The 23211-nt window shown below is 37.7% G+C and overlaps 1 protein-coding gene across 1 annotated transcript; it reads right to left on the bottom strand.

The window, feature by feature from the left end:
• Positions 1-20941: 20941 nt before the first annotated feature.
• Positions 20942-22804, bottom strand: LOC141521317 (E3 ubiquitin-protein ligase TRIM11-like). The gene has a single exon (XM_074233776.1). It carries the CDS (start codon positions 22610-22612, stop codon positions 21224-21226), a length of 1389 nt encoding a protein of 462 aa, XP_074089877.1. The 5' UTR covers positions 22613-22804; the 3' UTR covers positions 20942-21223.
• Positions 22805-23211: the final 407 nt, after the last annotated feature.

The following is a 23211-nucleotide window of genomic DNA, read 5'->3' as shown; positions in this document are numbered from 1 at the left end:
TCTAAAAGAATGGTCAGAACATCTCAGTGACCCTGGACAAGTCACAACCTCTTTGAAGCTGTTTCTTCATGTATATAATGAAGGGTTTAGACTAGATGTAATAATTCTCTTCCAGCTCTGGATTTAAGACTATTTGATTTCAATTTTTTTTAGAAGTGATTCTTAGAACTTAAGTGTAAAACTTGAGTTATCTTCAAAGTTCTTAAGAAAAAGAAATGTCAGTGACCCAAGAGGGAAGGAAGAGATGTATAGAGGATATAATTAGGCTGCACTATATTTCTAGGATTGACTTTGTGCACAAGGTGTAGGACAAATTCATCTGGGGGCTGCTGGCTGGCCCAATGGATAGAGCACTGGCCCTAGAGTCAGGAGGACCTGAGTTCAAATAGGCCTCAGACAGTTAATAATTGCCTGGCTGTGTGAATTTGGGCAAGTCACTTAACCCCATTGCCTTAAATAAATAAATTTTTTTTAAAAATTTCATCTTGGATATGTATGCATGTATAATCAGAAAAAGAGGTTGCCTGGGGGGGGGCAGCTAGATGGCACAGTGGACAGAGCACTAGACCTGGAGTCAGGAGGTCCTGAGTTCAAATCCAACCTCAAACACTTAATAATTACCTAGCTGTATGACTTTGGGCAAATCACTTAACCCCACTGCCTTACAAAAAGCAACAAATAAATAAATAAACAAAAGAGGTTACCTGGTCATTTAGCAATGGAGAGATAGATACTTATACACAGATATATGTATATATAGATATAGATATAGATATATAGATATATGTATGCATACATGAGGTGTTCTAAAAGTCAGTGAATTTTTAAATTATTTAAGTTACTAAAATTAAAACTACAGTAAGACTTTTTTGGGATATCATACATACATACATTTCCTGAGAGTAGAGATTTTTTTCATTTTTTGTATTTTTATGAGAAGAACCTAACCCCTGTGACAAATTAAAACAGTGCATAGGAGGAGATAAAGAGAAAAATTATATTTAAAATAATTGGAATGTTTGGAATATCCAGGAATCTTCCCATTAAGACATACAAAGGAATTGTAAGAATACAACTATGAAACACTCTTTATGGAAATAATAAAAACTTAGATATATTAAATGTTTATGATTGGTCCATGTCAACATAATAAAAATGATATTACCTAAGTTAATCGGCAGAATTTGTACCATATCAATTAAGTTCTCAAAAAAGTTACCTAGGAAAAATTATATTCATCTAGAGGAACAAAAGACCAAGAATTTCTTGAAAATTATGGGAAAAGGTGGAAGGACAAGGACCTGGCAATACAAGATCTTAAACTGATGCCAAGGAAAATGTAGCCAGCTAAAGATTTGGCAGAATTTAAAAGAATGCATATAAAAGGCCAACTCTGACCCAGAAGAAATTTTAAGGACAACAAATTTTATTTAAGTGTTGCTATGGTACGTATATATAGTATAGTAGAAGCTAAGGAAGAGAAAAAGTAAAGACAGTTGGAAGTCATGGATTAACAACATCAACATAAACCACCATGAAAGGATGAGTAGTAAGGAAAGGTATAGTAGCATGAAAGGCTATTGGGGGATTATGCTTCCCCAAGAGCAATTTAGTTTAGCTAGAAGACTAGCAATTTAGCTGGAATAGAAGGAGAGCTTTTAAGGAATACAAAGGGAGATTTAGGTGGGAAGGCAGATAGCTCAGAAAGAAGAGATGAGATAATAAAGGATATGTTGATGAGGGGCAGTATTTCAAAGGCCTAATCCTTTCTGATTAGGACAGGGATCCATTGTTATATTGATAGGGTTTCTGGGACAGGCTAGGTACTTTACTAAAAGTTCATTGATCTTATCCCAATAACTTGAACAATGGGATAAGAATAAAGGAATATACATGGTCAATACAGAGGGAACAGATTAATTATAAAACATTTCTCTGTCCAATATTTCCCCTACTTCACAACTATATTACAAGGCAATAATCATCAAAATTATTTGCTCTCAGTTGAAAAATAGAAAAGTTGTAGGGGACTAGATGGTACAGTGGATAGAGCACTGGCCCTGGAGTCAGGAAGACCTAAATTCAAATCTGACCTCAGATACTTAATAAATACTAGCTGTATGACCTAGGAAAAGTCACTTAACCCCATTGCCCACCAAAAAAAAAACCCAAGAAAAAAGTGAAAAATAGAAAAGTTGATTACACAAGACCCAGAAACAATTTTATATAGCAGTATAGTATTCAGTAGATCCATGAACTTGAATAAGAATTATTTGACAAATACTATTGAGAACATTGAAAACTGGGGCAGTTAGATGGTGCAGTGCATAGAGTACCAATGGTGGATTCAGGAGGATCTGAGTTCAAATGTGACCTGTCACTTATAATTACCTAGCTGTGTGACCTTGGGCAAGTTACTTAACCCCATTGCCTTGCAAAACAAAAAAAAGAAAGAAAGAAAATAAAACTGGAAACCAAAACTGTAAAAATTGGATTTCTGCCACATTCCATCAGCAACAAAGAAGTTTATTATCTGTCAACTATCTTATTTATCTATCTTCATATCATAAACAAATTGGAAAAGGTAAAATGATACCTCTCACAATGATGATTAGAAGCTGAGATATTGAACAGACCAGGGAGAAAAGATCATAGGTGACAAACTAAATAATTTTGATTATATAAGAGGACATTTTTTCCATAAACAAAATCAATGCAATCAGATTTAGGAAGGGAAGAGTTAACTAAGGAAAAATCTCTGCAAGAAGTTTCTCTGAGAAAGAACTGGTAGTCAAAAATAAAGAAAAATAATTCAAATAAATAATGTCATTATCCAGTAGCTAAATGGTCAGAGAATGTGGATAAGGATGTTTTCAAAAGAAGCAATGCAGGCTATTAATTACTGTTCAAAAATTTCATGACCATTTAAAAATAGAGAGAATCACAAAGATGAAATGGACAATTTTGATTACATAAAATTTTAAAAGCTTTTGCATAAGCAAAACCACTGTAATTAAGATAGGAAGGAGGAAAAGGAAAATGATCAATGTTAGAAGAACTTCAAGAAGAGAAACATAAGGATATGCTGTTGGTAATGTTGTGAATTGTTCTAGTTGACTCAACAATCCCCCCCTTTTTGGGAGGTTTTTGCAAGGCAACGGGGGTTAAGTGACTTGCCCAAGGTCATACAGCTAGGCAATTATTAAGTATCTGAGACCACATTTGAACTCAGGTACTCCTGACTCCAGGGCCAGTGCACTATCCACTCCCTACCTAGCCACCCCCAACAATCCCCTTTGATCCAGCAATACTAACACTAGGTCTACATCCAAAAAAGATTTTGTTTTAAAAGAGGAAAAAGACCCATATTATAAAATTATTCATAGCTCTTTTTTTAATGGAAAAGAACCGGAAATTAATGGAGTGTCCATTAATTGGGCAATAGCTGAACAAATTATGATATGTGAATATAATGGAAAAATTATTATGCCACAAAAAATAATGAAAGGGACAGTTTTGAGAAGACAGAATATTTCTATCAACTTCTGCAAAGTGAATAGAAATAAAAGAAATTTCATGTAAAATTACTACAATAGTATGAAGGAAAACAATTTTGAAAGATTTAAGAACCCAATAAATAAATTCATCAATCATGACATCAGATGACAGGTGATAAATCATACTTCCAACCTTTGGTCAGGAAAATGATAGACCAATTGTACAGAATGAGTGATACAATTTTAGATATTTGGATTTGTTTTGCTCTACTATGTTTATATGATAGAAGGAAGGTCTTTTGGGAGAAGTTAATAGAAAAGAATGGAGTGGAGACACATAATGATAAAGATATACCCCACCTACCCAAAGAGAAAACCACATGACATTTGAATGTATCCAGAAAAGAACAAAAGGAAGATTATAAGGGACCTAGCAGTACCTCATTTCTCTGCTGGAAAGGAGAAAACATGTTTCATTTTCTTCTCTAGGACCTTCATTGCTTCTTCCATTACTGATTTTTATTTCTTTTTTGTTTTCATTTATTTTATTGTCATCAATTTATTGATTATTTTCTTGGTCCTGATTATTTTCCCCCACCAGCTCATACAAATAGAAGTAGAGGAAATATCAAAAGAAATATGTTCCATAATAAAGCCATTCCCTCTGTACTTTACATTAATACTAATCACCCTTTCTTCAAGTCCCCATCCATTTGTGCAAGGTATGAGATTCGATCAATTAACATTTAGTAGAATACCTTCTACTCTCTGGTAACTACTCCCAGTTTGCCCCCAGGCACAAAACAACCCCTATCAACAATACAATGGATCCCTGCCTTAACCTAAAAGGACTGAGTCTTTGACCTTTCACTTTTCATCTAAGTATCCCTAATTACCTCATCTCTACTCTCCAAGTTAAATGCCTCCAAAAACTTGTACCTAATCATCTCATCTTCCTGATCTTTTAAATGCTTACTCATTCAATTGAGTTGCTTGTGTCCCTTTGGGAAGCTAATCTTCTCTTGGGGGGCATCATTCCCTAAACTCTCCTGCATCTACACACCTTGTAATTTATATCTTCTTAAAATTGTATTTATTTATTTTGAATTTTACAATTTTTAATCTAATCTTGCTTCCCTTCCTCCACCCCCCACAGAAGGCAGTCTGTTAGTCCTTACACAATTTATTTCTTGATGGCTTCTCTTCTAGTGAAGCTAGCCTACTTTTGGGGAGTAGGTTGTCTCAAGTAATCGCTCATGTTTCTCTATACCTTTCCTTTATACCTATACCTGCTCATCTTCTCATGCCAGTTTAGGTTGTTAATGTTGAAGCTGTTGCAGATGTGGCTGCTGCTGCTGTTGATCACTTTAAAAAAACTTCTTCAAAGAAGATTCCACTCACCACCTGGGCACACACTCACAGACAACAAAAGATTCAATAGACCTGAAAGTGGAACAGCTCTTGTATGCAAGCTCAGTAGGTATACACATAGCAGCCTTGAATGAAACAAGGCTGGCAAATGAAGTCAGAGCTGGATATGCGTTTTTTTCAGGAGTGGTTACAGTTAAGGGGAGCACCTGAAACTATCAAAACTAATCTAGTCAACAAGCTTCAATACCTACCAAAAGGAGTGAATGACAGGCTCATGACAATGACATTACCACTTCCAGTAAAATGCCAAGCCGCCATCATCAGTGCCTATGCTTCCACCATGATGAACCCTGATCAACTCAAGGAAAAAAAGAAAAATTTTGTGAAGACCTGGAGACCCTTATCATCAATGTATCAAAAGAGGATAAGTTTATAATGCTAGTGACTTTAATGTTATATTAGACTCAGATTACTAGACATGGCAGGGAGTCCCTGGGAGGAATAGGGTTGGAAACAGCAATAGCCATGTCACCCACTACTGGACTTGGGTGTCTCATGACTTTCTCATCACAAACACTGTCTTCCATGTACTTAAACATAATAAAAGTTCCTGGATACATCCTCATAGCAAACATTGGCATCTAATGGACTGTGTGATTGTAATGTTTTTCTTTCATCTTCGAAGAAGCCCACAGTATCAGGGAGATGATGCCATGACAAGTATGTGAATTGGTTTTGAGTGAAGGAGTGCTGTGCTAAGTCACCAGCCTCACTTTCTCCCCCAGAATCATCTGGGTCCAGTGGCCAGATATGAATCAAGACAACTGGACATGGCCCTGGATGTGAGGGTTAAGTGACTTGTCCAAAGTTGCACAGCTAGGGGCACCTAGGTGGTACAGTGGATAGAGCACTAGCCCTGGAGTCATGAGTATCTGAGTTCAAATCTGACCTCAGACACTTAATAATTACCTAGCTGTGTGACCTTGGGCAAGCCACTTAACCCCATTGCTTTGCAAAAAAAAACAAAACACCTAAAATAAAAAAAAAGTTGCACAGCTAGTAAGAGTCAAGAGTCTGAAGTTGAATTTAAACTTCTGTCCTCCTGACTTCAAGGTCAGTGCTGTATCTACTATACCATCTAGTTGCCCATAAGGCCAAGAAGCAGACAGAATGTGAGTGACAAAGGCAGAGTGGTGCAGAGTGCTAAATTGATCACAGACTCATCTTCTCCTAGCTAAAAATGTACATTCAAACAAAACAGCAGCCCCAAGGAAAGAACAATTTATTCCTAACTTGGAGGGAAAACTGAGCCAACACACTGTTGAGCAGAAAAGAAGTGGATAGCTTTCAGAGATCTGGTGTATAGCACCACCTTTGCTCATTTGGGTCAGAATACTCACAAACATCAAGACTGGTATGTTGAAAATGATGGGGAAATACAGAGGCTGCCAGATGAAAAACAAGAACTCCACAGGGTTTACTGGCAGGTTAGTTTATCCATTTCTAAGAAGACAGTATTTAATTTCATCAAAGGTAAAATACAAGTGAAGCTTAGAAAGATGCAGGACTCAGTAAGAAGGCAGATGAAATTCAATTTCTTTTATGATGCCCTGAAGGCTATTTATGAACCAAAGACCTACAGTGCATCCCCACTACCAGTGCTGATGGAGCCATATTGATTGATGATAGGGAAATGATCCTAGAGAGCTGGGCTGTTCTGAATAGAGTATCAATTAATGCAGAAGTCATTGACCATTTACATCAAGTTGAACTCAATCCATCCCTGGCTGAATGAAGAACCATGCCAGGAAACTGAATCACTTCCATTTAAATTGTCTTAGAAAGATTCTGGGGGGGGGCCGCTAGGTGGCGTAGTGGATAAAGCACCAGCCTTGGAGTCAGGAGTACCTGGGTTCAAATCTGGTCTCAGACACTTAATAATTACCTAGCTGTGTGGCCTTGGGCAAGCCACTTAACCCCATTTGCCTTGCAAAAAAAAAAAAATTCTGAAGATTACCTGGCAGGAAAAGATACCAGACGCTGAAATCTTTTCTCAAGCTAAACCACCTAGCATTCCAACATTACTATAGACAATGCAACTGTGATGGGCTGGACATGTTAAAATGCCAGATGTATGCTTGCCAAAAAAAAGACACTTTTGTGGAGAACTCACCCAGGGCAAGCACTCACAAGGAGGGTTAGAAGAGGTGATACTGGAACACCTCTTAAGAACTTCAGAATTGATTATACAGCATGGGAGAACACTGGCACAGCATGGCATGCCCTCATCAGTAAGGGTGCTGCACTCTATGAAGAAGGCAGAATTGAAGCAACTCAAAGGAAATGTGACATCCATAAGTTTAGAGGAAACACCCCAGGTGTGCACATGGATGATTTGTGCCCAACCTGTGGTAGATTATTCTGAGCTTGTATTGGTCTGATCTCTTTGAACTTCTTGGACAATGAAGGACTAGAACCAACTAGCCAACCAAGTAATGTTCTTAAGGGATAAGTGTCTCCCAACTGCCTTTACTCTTTCTTTTTCCTTAACTTCTTCTAACCACAATATGTAAATAAACCTTTTTTGCCCCCAAATCCTCCTGGATTAGAGTAGGTCTTTTACATGAATTCTTTCATGTTCCACACAAAAAATTTAGCCAGCTATATTTTCCCCCCAGCATCAAGATTTTCTTTTTTTTCTTTGAATTCTTCATATTAATCAGTCTGTACTTTATTATATTATCCCATTGCTTTCATTTCCAAGGGGGTACTGAAGCCAGAATATGCCAGATCTTTGAGAGACAAATTATAGTTTTCATAATGACCAATTACAACTTTGAAATCAGCAAATGTTATACATCAAGCCTTGATTTATTTTGCTGATTGTTTAGAATTAAAGTGATGGAGAAAAGGTAAATAATACCAACTAAACTTAAAACTGTCCTGTTAAATATTTACCTGTATACCCTTGTGTATACAGTCATTCTTTAGTAATTGAACATATTCCATTTCTAGTCCTTTAATACCACAAAGAGGGCAGCTATGAATATTTTAGTATATATCAGATTTTTATTTCTATCTGACTTCTTTGTTTAGTGTTATTATTGCTTATTCTGTAAAACCCCACCATTAAAGACCAACGAAATACTGAAGTTATCTTTTATGTGGAATTTATGTTGAATTCATATTATTTTAAACTAATTGAATAAAATTGGACTTATAGAATAACAAGAAAAGACCTTAGCCAGTGAGATTGAAAATCACTACATAGGAGCAGCTAGGTGGCCAAATGGATAGAGCACTGGTCCTAGAGTCAGGAGATTCTGAGTTCAAATCAGTCTCAGACACATAATTACCCAGCTGTGTGATCTTAGGCAAGTCATTTAACCCCAGTCTTGTAAAAACTAACCCCCCCCAAACACTACATATCATAGATTTTATCCTAGCAATTATAACATAAATTTTCTCCATAATAGACCAACAAGAAGTTCTTGAAAGAAAAATAACATGTATATTCTACAATATCTACAGATTAAGCCATATTCTTGTTCAAGCTGCAGAAATATGTACAGATGCTATTGGTAGATTCTTTAGAGTTTAAATGAACTTTAGAGGCCACCTAGAACAATCACACTTCCCTTTAGATAGAAAGCTCCTTGGCTGTTTTGGCTGTTGTTTCTCTCCCTGGTGCTTAACATAATGCTAGCTGTTACTGATTCCTTTTACCCACAAAGAAAACAAAGCCCAGAAACATGACTTGCTCAGATCAGATTGGGAAGAAGTGGCAGAGGAGGCATTTGAACCCTGGGCCTTTGACTAAAATATAGCACTCTTTCTGTTGTACCACATTGTCTATATTTTATTAAAAATACATCACATAAATGGTCAAAGGATATGCAAAGACAATTCACAGATGAGGAAAACAAAGCTCTCCATAGTCATATGAAAATTTGTTCTAAATCATTACTGATTAGAGAAATGCAAATTAAAGCACCTCTGAGGTACCATCGCACACCTATCAGATTGGCCAATATGACCAGAAAGGACAATGTTCAATTTTGGAAAGGATGTGAGGAATCTGGGACACTAATACATTATTGGTGGAGCTGTGAACTCATCCAACTTTTCTTGAGAGCAATCTGGAATTATGCCCAAAAGGCAACAAAAATGTGCTGGGTCTATACCCTGAAGTCATGCAAAAGGGTAAAAACATCACTTCTACAAAAATATTAATGGAAATCAAGTGAATGTCCAGCAACTGGGGAATGGCTGAACAAATTATGGTACATGTATATTGTAGAACACTATTGTTCTATTAGAAACCAAGAAGGATAGGAATTCAGAGAAGTGTGGAAAGACTTGCATGAGCTGATGATGAGTGAGATGAGAAGAACCAGAAGAACATTGTACCCCCAACAACAACATGGGGGTGATGCTTATTCTGTAAAACCCCACCATTAAAGACCAATGAAATACTGAAGTTATCTTTTATGTGGAATTTATGTTGAATTCATATTATTTTAAACTAATTGAATAAAATTGGACTTACAGAATAACAAGAAAAGACCTTAGCCAGTGAGATTGAAAATCACTACATAGGAGCAGCTAGGTGGCCAAATGGATAGAGCACTGGTCCTAAAGTCAGGAGATTCTGAGTTCTTATTGGATTCTGAGTCTTATTGGACTTGCTCATTCCATCAATGCAATAATCAGGGACAATTTCTATGAGAGAGAATATCATCTGTACCAAGAAAGAACTGTGGAGTTTTAACAAAGACCAAAGTCTATTATCTTCAATTTTTTTTTTATAAAAAAAGTCTTATGTATTACATAATTTTGCTAGCTCCAATATTTTATTTTCTCCTGAAGGATATGATATCACCTGGCATATTTCATGGGTGTATATCATGTATTAATGATGGTCAAAATGGCCCATAAAACTGCTTTAAAAAATATAAAGTATCAAAAATGTGAATTAGAACTGTGGTTGTCACTTTCACACTATTTCAATGAGCTAATCCTCATCTCAAGATAAAATTGTGATATTTGTCACAAACCTCCAAAAAGAAGTACTTTAATACTTCCTGGGACAATTCAATTTATATAATATTTTTACTCTATACTCTATAAAAGAAAACAGTTATAGAATCATTACTTGATCTATTGGTATCTTCCATGGTACTGGAACTCTCTAGCATGAGGCCACTTTGAATGCTGAGTAGCTCCTAAATTTTTAGTCTGTGTTAAAATATGTATGCACGCATTTTATTATGAACATTACAATGAACATAAAATACTTCTCTTTATCACAGATGCTTCACCTTAGTGGGTGACTTAGCCATTAAATGACAGATGGCACCAAGGAAACAATTGCTTACCAATCAAGAAGAATGTTGTCTACAGAATGAAACTAGGCAAAAATGATCAAATCCCCAACTGTTCCCAAGAAGGCAAAGTTCCATAACTACCTCCATGCCTACAATGTTACTTTTGTTTGTTCATTTTTTAAATCACAAACTCACTTGTGGAATTTCTTCCAAAAGCTCAGTTTATATTCTTAATTAATTATAGAATATTTGCAGTCATTCTTTGGCTCCAGAATTATTATTATTATTACCACATGCTTACCCACTAGTCTGGAAGAGAGCAACATTGCATGTTGATATAAAGAAGAATTATATATTTCAGAATATTCAGTGTAATTTCCCAAAAGATACTTTCTGTTCCTCAAAAAGTGACCAAGAACCATCTCCACAGATAAATTTCACAAGCCTGGAATTCTTAAGCATGACTGCTTCAAGTCCTGATTTATATCTGGCCACTGGACCCAGATGACTCTGGAGGAAAAGTGAAGCTTGGTAACTTAGCACAGCATTTTCTTACTCAAATCCAATTCAGTTTATAAATGCTTCCTTAAGCATCCAAGTAATTTACATAGCCCTAGTACCTATCAGACAAATGTTCTCCAAGTATGGTTAAAGTATCTCTAGAGCGTTCTCAAGACCCTTGAGTCTTGAAGGTCAAAATTTTTCAAAATAACGTTAAGGTGTCATTTGGATTTTTCTTCCATTCTCTCATGAGTATACATACAGCAGAGTTTTCCCCAGGTTACATAACCTTTGAATTAAAGATGGAATTGCAAACCCAAAATCTGAATTAGTGTCCTACAAATTTGTCCTTTTGCCCTGTGAATGAATGAATCTACATACGTGGTTATACTTGCTATTTTGTTTGTACTTGCCTACTATTAGAACCAACTAATCACTGAAAATCTGTAATGAAAATGCTTAGAACAAACAAGTGGTACTGAGATATTCAAAGTGTTAAATAACTTCTTTTGAATTTCATGGTTTACCTGGAGCAACTGTGCTGACATGAACCCTGATGATACAAAGGCAAAGATGGGTAAAATGCCTTAGCATAGCTACCATACTAGGAGTCTTATATTCTTCACTATCATGCACTTTCAGCAAAAGTAAAGTAAAATTAAATGCCAGTTTCACTTAAGAATGTTCTTGATGAAGCAATAAAAAACCATTAATTTTGTTGAATCTCAACTCTGAGTACACCTCTTTTTCATATTCTGTGTGAAAAATGGGAAGTATATATATATAAAATACTTCTGCTGCATCATCAAAGTATAAGCAAACTTTTGAAATTCAGGTGCTTCCTAAGCCAGTGTCTAAGTTATCTTTAGTCTCAAGGTAGAATTTATAAGACAGTGATTCAGGACAGCCTAGCATGATATGCCCTCATCAGAGAGTGGTTATATTCTATTAGTAAGGCAGAATTGAAGCAACTCAAAGAAAACATGAAATTCATAAGTTTAGAGTAACTACCCCAGGTTTCTATTGAGCTAGCTCTGGTAATGTGAGTGTCAGCCCATTATTAATGTGTACCTCCCTGGAAAACACACTTCAATGTCAGTGAACTTGTCCATAGTACTCAAAACTTCTCTATTTGCTGTTACTGATGGTTTCACATATGGATGGTGGGGTACTGGCTGTTGGAGCACCTGTATATTCTTGGTGTTGTTAGACCAAAATTAGCAACAGAGAATTGATCCAGACTTTGTAGCATCTCAGCTTCAGAGGGTTGCATTGAGAGCACAATCATCTGCAAACAGATGATCATGCAACAACACTCCCTCCTGTTTTGTATTGATTTGTAGCGTTTTCAACTTGAAGACTTGATGCCATGATCATCTCAGTGAAGATATTTGATAACAATACTAAAAACATCATGCTAAAAAGCATGGGAGTAAGGACACAGCCTGGTTTCACTTCATTGGTTATTGGGAAAACATGACAGCATTGTTCACTGTCCAGAACCCGGGCAAGCACATACTGTGTATTGTACTTCATTATAAAATCACTTGATTTTATGTGATAAACTTCTCCAGAAACCAAATTTTGACAAAATTTTCCATAAACCCTCATGACTGATAGTATCAAAGCCTTGGTCAGATCTACATCATTGTGATAGGGACATCATCAATGTAACTCTATCAGTACTGAGTAGTTAAGATGAACCATAGGTCTTTGACCCATAAATGCTCTTCAGGGCATCACAAAAGCACTTTGGATTGTTACCATTAATATAAAACTAAATTTCACCTGTCTTCTTGCTGAGCCAAGAGTCCTGCATCTCTCTAAACTTCACTTGTACTTTACTTTTGTTGGAATTAAATGTTGCCTTCTTAGACATGGATGGATTGGGGGCAGAGCCAAGATGACAAGAATAAAAGCAGCGATTCCCATGAGCTCTCCCCCAAACTACTCCAAATATCTTTAAATAATGACTCTAACCAGATTTTAGAGCAGCAAAACCCACAAAAAGACTGAATGAAACAATTTTCTAGTCTAAGACAAGTTGGAAAATCTGAGGGAAGGGTCTGTTACACCGGGGTTAGAAAAGGTCCTTAGTACAGCCCAGGCTCACCAGAGAGAACCGGAATAAACTTTGGGATGCCTGTATCCTTGGGGGCTTCTGGGTGAGTGGCAGCACCGGTGGCTTCCAGACCTCTAAGCCCCAGGATTTCCAAGTACAATTGGGCAAGTCAGCAGGAAAACTGCTACCAGAGTGAGAGTGAGCACAGGCCTGGGGAGTCATCTGCAACTACTTCTAGAGAGCTCAGCCCAATGAAGGTAAGGGGGTCAGGGGAGATTGCAGAGGACTCTTTACTATCCCTGAGGCAGGACTCTGTGGCTTTGCTAATACTCAGATACAGGTCACAGTCTGGGGTCCCAATCCCAGGAAAAGGAGCAAAGTAAATCTCACTGCACACATCAATAAGGGAGCAGAAACACCCCTCATGGTTCCAGGGCAGAAAGGCATGCTTGTAGTCATTCACTCACAGACCAGAGTACAGGTTAGGAGAGCAGTTAAAGCTTCTCAGAAGACCTTGGAGGAATTGAGAACTTACAGGTCCCTGGAAGTGGGGAGGTCCCTGAAAACAGCTGCAAAAATCCTCAAAAGCCTTGAATCTGGAAGTAGAGCTCCACCTTAACAAAGAGTTAAAATCAAGCCTATAGGTTGAGGAAATGAGCAAAAAAACAGAAGAAAAAAATCCAACCATAGACAATTACTTTGGTCCTATGGAAGATCAAAATATACAATCAGAAGATAACAAAATCAAAGATTCTGTTTACAAAGGCTCCAAGAAAAATATGAATTGGTCTTAGGTTATGAAAGAGCTCAAAAAGGAAAGCTGATAACTTTGTGAGAAATCAAGAAATAATCAAATAAAGCCTAAAGAATGAAAAACTGGAAGAAAATGTGAAATAGCTCATTGGAAAAGCAACTGACCTGGAAAACAGAACCAGGTGAGATAATTTAAAAATTATTGGACTACCTAAAAGTCATGACCAAAAAAAAAAAACCTACAAATAATTTTTCAAGAAAATTATCTAGGAAAACTGCCCTGATATCCTAGAAGCAGAGGGTAAAATAGAAATTGAGAGAATTCATTGATCACCTCCTGAAAGATATCCCAAAATGAAAATTGCTAGGAATGTTATAGCCAAATTTCAGAACTCTCAAGTCAAGGAGAAAATATTACAAGCAGCCAGAAAGATACAATTCTAACATGGAATTACAGTCAGGAAACCACAAGATTTAGCAGCTTCTATATTAAGAATTCATAGGGATATCTATCCCTATGAGCTCTTTATATATATATATATATTATAACCAAGAATCAACTACCCAGCAAAACTGAACATACTCTTTCAAAGGGAAAAGATGAATATTCAGTGAAATAGGGGACTTCCAAACTTTCCTGATGAAACAACCAGAACTGACAAAAAGTTTGATTTTCAAGTACAGGATTCAGGTGGAACATAGAGAAGGTGGATGGCAAGAGCAAATCATGAGGGATTTAATGATGTTGAACTTGTATTCCTACATGGAAAGATAATTCATATGAACTTTCTCATTTATTAGGTCAGTTAGAATATAGACAAGGCACAGGAAGGAGTTGAATTTGAAGGTATAATACATTAAAAAGATGGAGTTAATGGGGAAGAAAGGAATGTACTGGGAGAAAGGGAAAGGAGAAGTAGAATGGGGTAAGTTATTCACATAAAAGAAGCAAGAAAAAGCTTTTGTAGTGGAATGGGAGATGGAAAGGTAAGAAAGTGAGTGAGCCTTATTCTCATCAGAAGTGGCTCAGAAAGGGAATGAAATACTCACTCAATTGGATATAGAAATCTATCTTACTCTAGAGGAAAATAGGAAAAGAAAGGAATGGGAGAAAGAGGCGGGGGGGGCGGGTATAGGTGATAGAAGAGAGGGAAAATCCTGGGAGAGAGTAGTCAGATGCAGCACACTTATGAGGAGGGACAGGGTAAAAGGAGAGAAAGGAATGAATGGAGGTGGGGAGAAATAGGATGGAGGGACACACAACTAGCAAGAGCAACTGTGAGAAAAAAGATTGAAGCAATTTCTCTGATGGACTTATGACAAAGAGCAAGCCTATGGTGTCTGAATACAGACCAAAGCACACCCCCCCCCCTGTATTTTTCTGAGAGTTCTCTTTCTTTTGGGGGGGTATGTTTACTTTTACAACATGACTATTGCAGCAATGTTTTTCATGGCTACACATTTTTAACTTACTTGCTTTCTCAATGAGGGAGAGTGGGGTGAGAGGAAGGGAGATAATTTAGAACTCAAAATTTTAGAGGTAAATGTTGAAATTTGTTTTTGCAGGTAACTGAGAGAAAAATTAAAAAATAAAATAAATAAATAAATAAATTTAAAGAAAAAAAAATAGAAGGAAATGAATGGATTATCCTACTGGTAAACCCTGTGAAGTTCTTGTTTTAACTTTAGCAGCATCTATATTTCCCCATCATTTTCATCAAACAAATAATTGATGGTTGTGAGTGTTCTGACTCAGATGAGCAAATGTGTGGCTGTACACCAAATCTGTGTAAGCCACTCACTCTTGTTCTGCTCCACTGTTGCCAATTGTGTGCTGGATCAGTTTTCCTTCCAAGTTATAAATAAACTGTTCCTGCTCAGAGAGACACTCTAATTTCTTCACATTAATTCTTCTTCTGTAATCATTGTGCCTTGGTGCTGCGTTTCAGTTGAATGTGAAAAGTTAGCTTGGAGAGGATGAGTCTGTGATCAGTCCAGCACTCTATACCACACATTGCCTTCATCACTTTCACATCCTAGTTGCCTCTTGTCCTTATAATCATATAGTCTATTGATACTAAGGTTTGCTGAGAGGGTACATTCAGAAAATTTTATTGCATTTAGGTTAAGTGGAATACAGTGTTTGCGATGAGGTCATGAGATGCACAAGTCTTCAATTGTAGGTGACCTTGGCTGTTGTTATTTCCAAGTCCATTTCTCCTAAGGACTCTCTGCCATGTCTGGTAGTCTGAGATTATTCTAGCATTAAAGTCACTCAGAATTATGAACTTGTTCTCTTTTGGTACATTGATGATAAAGTCTCCAGGCCTTCATAAATTTAGGCACTGATGATGGTGGCATGGCATTTTCCTCTAGGTTCCAATCTTACTGTCATGAGTCTGTCATTCACTCCTTTGGTAAACATTCAAGTCTGTTGACCAGATTAGTTTTGATTACAAAACCTCCCTCAACTGCAGCCAGTCCAGAAAGATGTATATCCAGCTTCAACTTCAGTAAGCTACCCTTCATTTGTCAGCCTTGTTTCACTCAAGGCTTCCATTTGGATATAATATCTGCTGAGTTCTCTTGCCACAAACACTGTTCATCTTTCAGGTCTATTGGAGTTTGTGTGGTCTATGAGTATGCACATATTCCATGTACCAATGGTGAGTGGAATCTTCTTTGAAGAAGTTTAGTACTTTTTTTGTGTGTGTTTTGACCATAAAGTAATGAAGCCAGAGTTGAGAAAGCAATTTTAGGGCACCTTTTCTAGCCCCTTGCTCATACCAGGAGGTGGGCAGTGTGATCCTTAAAAGGTTGCTCAAGGAGCAGTTAGGTGAATAGAGCACCGGTCCTAGAATCAGGAGGACCTGAGTTCAAATCTGACCTCAGACACTTAATAATTACCTAGCTGTGTGGCCTTGGCAACTTAACCCCACTGCAAAAACCTTACAAAAAAAAAAAAAAAAAAGGTTGCTCAAACACCCAGGAGGCTGCTGAATCCCACTGAGAAGACAACTCTATGACCTAGGTCACTGTATGCAGGATTGTGTATCCATACTCCCAGTTTATCCATACCTGTTGTTTCTTCACTTACCTTCTGATACCACAGAACTTTGAGATAAGAATGGTAAAATGGTATGGGTGATGTCTTTTGATTCCTGAATAATTTGGATTTAAGTGATGCATAATTCCACAAAGTCTTCAGCCTCACTCTCTCTTCCAAAGTCATTATGGTCCAGTGGCAAGACAGTCAAGATAACTGGTGATGGCTCTTAGATGCTCTAGAACTTGGAATCTTTGATGTATAATCAAGCTCCACAGAGCCTATTTTAACTGCCTTTGTAATCATTGGAATCAATTGTTCTCATCTACCCATTCCACCAATGAAAGACTTCACATGCTTGAGATGGATATCCCACCAACTCCTCCTGAGTTACCCTCAACGGTTTACCATCTTCCAAAAAGTTTGACCAAGGTGTGGCTGCTGTACATGCTTCAGCTTCTTAATGGCACAGGTGATAATTAAGTGGCTCAGGTGGACATCAAAGATGAAAAGCAGTCCTGAAAAGGGCTCAGTAGCCCTCATAGCAAAGATACTAGTCTTCCTTGAATACATCCTACACTCATAACTCATGGGTGAATTAGATTTAAATAAGGCAGAGTTGCACAAAGTTATTAGCCTCACTGTCTCTTCTAGTCACCAAAGTCCAGTGACAAGCCACAACACAACTACTGAGATAGTTTTACTAGAGTATGAACATTATGCATGATGCCACAGATATGAGTTTGGTGACAGATGGACACCAAAGGTGGATGAGTATCCCTGAAAAGTCCTCAATCAGAGGTACTTGCTCTCCCAGCAAGAAACCAATGGAAGTTTCTGAGCAGGGAAATCACATAAGAAGACCAACACATTAGGAAGATTATTTTTGTAGCCATGTGAAAGCTAAATTGCAAAAGGGAGATTCTCAAGAAAGGAAATTCAGTTACCAAAGTACACAGAAGTTCAGCAATTCAGGTGAAATATGTTGAGGGACTTGAACCAGGGTAGTGGAAGCATTGAGTAAAGGGAAAAAGATGTTGACTCAGCAGTAGAATTGTTGAAGTGTCTGCTCTCCTCTAGATATAGCTGATATTTTTATCTACCTATCTTGAAGACTAACCTGAGCTGTTAGACTAAGGAAGTAAGAATTCTATACCTTAACTCTGCCATGAATTTACTTGGTTTTTCTAGACACAGATTTTCATAAGATTATCACCCAGATGATAAAAAGATTATCAGTTAAAAGGAAAGGGGTGCCAGATACACTATAAAATATTTTGGCACAGTGTTTGTTTTTGTCATTTAGGACCTTCAACGAAGAGAAGAGGGGTTATTCTTAACACACCATAGTCATAAAAGGATGCTTTCTCAGACCAATTCTACGTATGAGGCAAAACTCAGTTGCTAAGGCATCATTCTTTTCTGCTTTCATAGCATTCTGCTGACCTATGCTGGTTCATACCTCTTTCTTGTCCCTCTGACCTTTTTTCCTACCTTTTGTCTCACTGGATCAGATTATGTTCTTTGGCCCACACCAGAGATTCTGATGCCTGGAAAATATTGTCCCAGTTTGAGTGGGGGGGAAAAATTACTGGTTCTATTTCCTGCCTGTTGGGGAATCAAAAGTGAGTTGCATTTTTAAAACCTTCTGCCCTTAGACAAGCACTCTAGACACTTCTCATTGCCAGCTTTGTTGCTTGTCATAGTTGTGCTTTCCACATGGCTATACAACTATGACAGCTGGAATTGAACACAACTGAAAATTACTTAAAAACACAAAAGAGTATTGCCAAACTTTTAAAAAGTATCTCCAGTACTGTATATCATGTCATCAAGATTAATAGGTTTTTCTACCACTCATTGTGGAATTCAGCCATGACAACATTTACATTCTCTCGGATACAAACTATGATTTTCACCCTTGGTTCTTTCCTATTCTATTTGTACTATTGTTTCTGTAGTTAATGCCTGCCCAGGGGATCTGGATACTGCCCAAGTCTACTTACATTATTATTCTGCAGACAGTCAAAAATACATATAAATGGGAGCTAATGGAGCTCAGATTCCCCCAAGGAACACTTACGGGCAGATCAGGTTTGGATGGTTACTGAAAATCTGACAGACCCTCAAGGTAACAGAATAGCCTTCCAATATAACACTGCTGCCCTCTTAACTACCCCAACCCCAATTACCATTGTTCCTTATTGTGGTGTACCTGTCTTTAATTTGGACTTTATCAAGTCTAGATTCACTCCCACTCCTTGAAGAAATGAAGAATAATATGAAATATCTTGCACTTACAGAAGCATCAGCGTTACCTCAAGTACCTTGGGTTGTTCTAATTATACTCCCCTCTGATCTCTTCTGCCTTTTCCACACCATTCAGAGGTCTATAGTTTTCTCTATGTTTTAAGAATTTTTTTTTATGGGAGCTAAGTGGCACAATGGATAGAGCACTGATCTTAGGAGGACAGGAGTTCGAATTTAGCCTCAGATACTTGCCTACTTACTAGCTGTGTGACATTAGGTAGGTCACTTAACCTTGACTGCCTCACACCCAGGGTCATCTGCAATTTTCCTGATTCAACTGGTCATAGAATCCAGATGGCTCTGGAAGAGAAAGTGAGGCTGGTGACTTAGCACGGCACCTTCTCACTCAAATCCAATTCATATGCTTGTGGTGACATCACCTCCCTAAAGTCTTCTTTAAGAATGACGGACAAACAACATCAAGAATTTTTTAATAGCATTTTATTTTTTTTCCTCAATTACCAAGAAATTTTTTAGCATTCATTTTTACAAGATTTTGAAGTTTAATTTTTTCTCCCTCTTTCCAATTCTAAAAATGGGATGTAGATTGATATATTTTATGCATGTACTATCATATAAATCATATTTCCAAATTAGTCTCAGTTGGAGAAGAAGAAACAGATCAAAAGGGGAAAAGACCCTTGGAAAATATTTTTTAAAAAAGGAAGAAAGAAGCCTAGGTTTCTCCTTCTTAATATGTCTACAGAAGTTTGCTCCATTGCTATAGAAGGCTTTTAAATCAGGAACTCCTCATTAATGATCTGATTTCATTACTCTGACATTAAAAAAACTTTGCCAAAAACCGCATTATCTTAGGTTAGGGAAAAGATTCATCACATCTAGGAAAAATCACATGGTTTGGGAATTATCCTAAATAAAAATATATTATTAAATACATTACTAGGGCTTTACTCACTAAGAATAACATGTCTGAACCCAGCTCAGTTTTTCTTCTAACTCTGATTGGAAGAATCTGCTTTCTCCAAAGGACCTCCCCAGACCATTTTTTAGGAACAACTAGACCACCTCTATTGTTGATGTTGTTTGTCCTTTGTTCTCAAAAAAAGACCATGACATCAGGGAGGTGATGTTATGGCAAACATATGAATTGGGTTTGAGTGAGGGGGGTGCCATGTCAAGGCACCAGCCTCACTTTCTGCTCCCGAGTCATCTGGGTTCAGGGGCTAGAGATGAATTAGAGAGATGGTCATGGGTATGGAGAATCAATCCGGGTTCAATGACTTGCCCAAAGTCACACAGCTAGCATGTCTCCAAGTGTCTGAGGCTAGTTTTGAACTCTCATCCTCTTGATTCCAAGGTCAGTGCTATTTCCACTATACCATAGTAATGGTAGTACTTATCCAAGAGATAAATAATTTAGGTAAATTAACCAGATATGGGTAGTATAATAGCCCATTGTTAAAATAGGTGCTAAAATTTCAAGGGGATAAATGTTGAGAATGATAGTAAAACATTTTGGAGGATGTAGTTTTCATTTCCCTTGGTGGGGTAGGGAGATTGAGATTTTGCTTTGGACAGAATTTAAATGAAAGGGCTTTTGGAATATAGGGAATGAAATGAGATCTGGAAAGAAATAGCAGCATTGTTAGATGGACAAAGCAGGTGGAGGCTGTTTGGGGAAAAAAGTGATTGCGAACCTCAACAGTCAGAGTGGGAGAAGACAGAGATAGTTTATTTTCCCCTCCTTGTCTGAGGCCAAGAAGGTGAGGTGTCTTTTTTCTTCATTTTCCCCTCATCTAGTCTCTCAGCTAGAGATCATCCTTAATGTCTTTTATTCCCTTCGTGCTGGTCATTTATAATTATAATTGATGAAGGAAACATATGAGGGTGTAGGGTTTGAGAATGTAAATGAACTCACTTAAAAGAACAACTCCTGACCCAAAAGTATTTAGGAACAAAAAAAGTTTATTCAATCAAGATAACAGAGTAAACCATTTTAAACAGTAATGGAATTTAGCAAAGAAGAAAAGTAAGGGCAGTTACAAGAGGGTTGCAGTTGAACTGTTCAGCAACAAGGAATAAACAGAATAAAGAAAGAAATTAAGGACAGGTGCAATGGTATTGCAATTAGTTTGATAATAACAGGAGGCAGGGATTAAGGCCAGGGTTTAATACCAACTCCAGGCATAATCTCTGACCATATGTGTTCCCTGTTTGTATGGATGCCAAGACATGCAAGTGAATTGGATTTAAATGAGGCAGGGCTGTACCAAAGTCACCAGTCTTTCTCCTTCAGAGTCATCTGGATCCAGTGGCCAGATACAGATCAGAACTGGAGATGACCCTGGATATAGTGAGGACCTTGACTTTTTATATATACCTTGATCTCTCTCAATTAGGGGCAGATTGTGAGAGAGCAATCATTTGTCAACCTAGAAAGACAGAAGAATGGCACAAGGGATCCTGAGAATGAAATGGTAGGGAAAGTATAAATTAGATATCTATTTTTCACTTGATAAAATGATATCTCTCCATTTTCATAGTCAAGGAAAATGCCAACCTTTAAGTCAGGCACACTGAACTGGCGAAATTGTACATGGGTATTAAGATTATTCTGGGCCATAGCATAAAGATAGTAGAAACCATTTACCTCCATATTTCTAAGCAAAAAGAAATATCGAGATTCTGTTGATTTTTTACAGATGCCAACACACCAGGCAGTATCATCTGGCACATCCACCTCCCAGTAATATCTTCCTGAAATGAAGGACTGAGTACCAAGAACTTGGGGAAAATCTGTTAATCTCCTACTGTTGTTGGGTACTTCTTCCTGGATCCCTCCATATCTCACACTCTTCAAATCCTCAGATATGATGAGACCAGGATCAGCTGTGTTGCGATCCAGAGTGATGTCCACTTTCAAATTGAAAAGCCATTCCATAATTCCTGGGATGGGCCGGATAGGGACACATATTTGGATGACTTCTATATCCTTTTGGAGCACAACTTCATTCCTGTTTAAGATTCCTTTCACATCCTGGAGCAAATCAAGATCTGGTTTCTTACATTCATCCTCTAACTCTGTTATCCTCTTCCTTAATTCTTGACTCTGATGGGACAATTCACTGATTCTCTTCCTCAGGCCTTCTAAACTGATCATTCCCTTTGTTTGCAGATTTGATAGATATACATCCTTCTCTTCATGTAGAAACCGTATAATTTTCCGGAATTCAGACAAAATATTCTTCTTTTGAATTTCTAGTTCCATCTTCAACAATGCAAATGTAATCTTCTCCTTGTTTATCTGTTGAATAACAACCTCACTTTTCCTCCACAAAGCAGTCACAGTTTTTTGGAACTTTTCCCTGACGTTCTCAGCAGCCTTATCTATGTAGTGGAGGCTGTGAGCTTTATGCTCTTGAGATTGAGAACAGGACATGCAGATTGGGCTCAGGTCATCTTCACAGAACAGCACCTTCACTTTCTGATGTACCTCACACTTGGTATATCCTTCACGGCATTGCCCACCATCGGTTTTTAGATGTCTGGCAATGGTTGCCAGTTTTCCAAGTCGCACATTGACTCTGTATTCCCTCAGCTGGGACATATTCTTGCACTCTGGACAGGAGAAAACGGTGGAGGCTTCCTGCCAACTCCCAAGGAGGCAACACTGGCAAAAATTGTGGCCACAGTCAATGGACACTGGGTTTATGAAGAAATCCTGGCAGATGGGGCAAGTGAGCTCTTTCTGGAGGTCTTGAATCGGCTCTGGAGAAGAAGTCATGTTGCTTTGTTTCTTCTGAGATATTTTCTTGAGCCTCAGAGCTCTACCTTTTTCTCTGCTTGTGGTGCCACAGAGAATCTGAGCCTGCCTTATCTAAGTAAGACTATAATATATTCCTGGAACTCTGAAGCCCCTCCTTCCTTTAAAGTGAAAATTCTGGTTTTCATCAGATTTTTTCTTCAGCTTCAGAGCTCTGCCCTTTTTCTCTTCTCATAGTGCACAAAAGGAATCTGAGTCTGCTCCATCCCAGCAGCCCTTTTATATATCCCTGGAACTCTGAAGCCCCTCCTTCCTTCCAGGTGTGAATTCCTCAAGTTTTCACTAGATGTTTTCTTCAGCCTCAGAACTCCACCCTTTTTCTCTGCTTGCAATTGGACAAGAAAACTTATGTATGGAGTATATATCAATAGGGAAATAACTAAAAATATAAATTGTTAAATTTCTAAAAAAATACAATTGTTCAGTAAATGGGCACTGTTTCAGAAAGAAAGTATTTCATGAAAACCTTGAGGCTTTTTTTGTTTCTTTGAAGGTCAGTGAGGTTAAGTGACTTGCCCCAAGTCACACAGCTAAGTAATTATTAAATGTCTGAGGCCTGA

This window comes from Macrotis lagotis, chromosome 1 (assembly GCF_037893015.1).
Source record: "Macrotis lagotis isolate mMagLag1 chromosome 1, bilby.v1.9.chrom.fasta, whole genome shotgun sequence".
Taxonomy (NCBI): domain Eukaryota; kingdom Metazoa; phylum Chordata; class Mammalia; order Peramelemorphia; family Peramelidae; genus Macrotis; species Macrotis lagotis.
The sequence above is the reverse complement of the archived record's forward strand: the minus strand, read 5'-3'. Positions and strand labels throughout refer to the sequence as shown.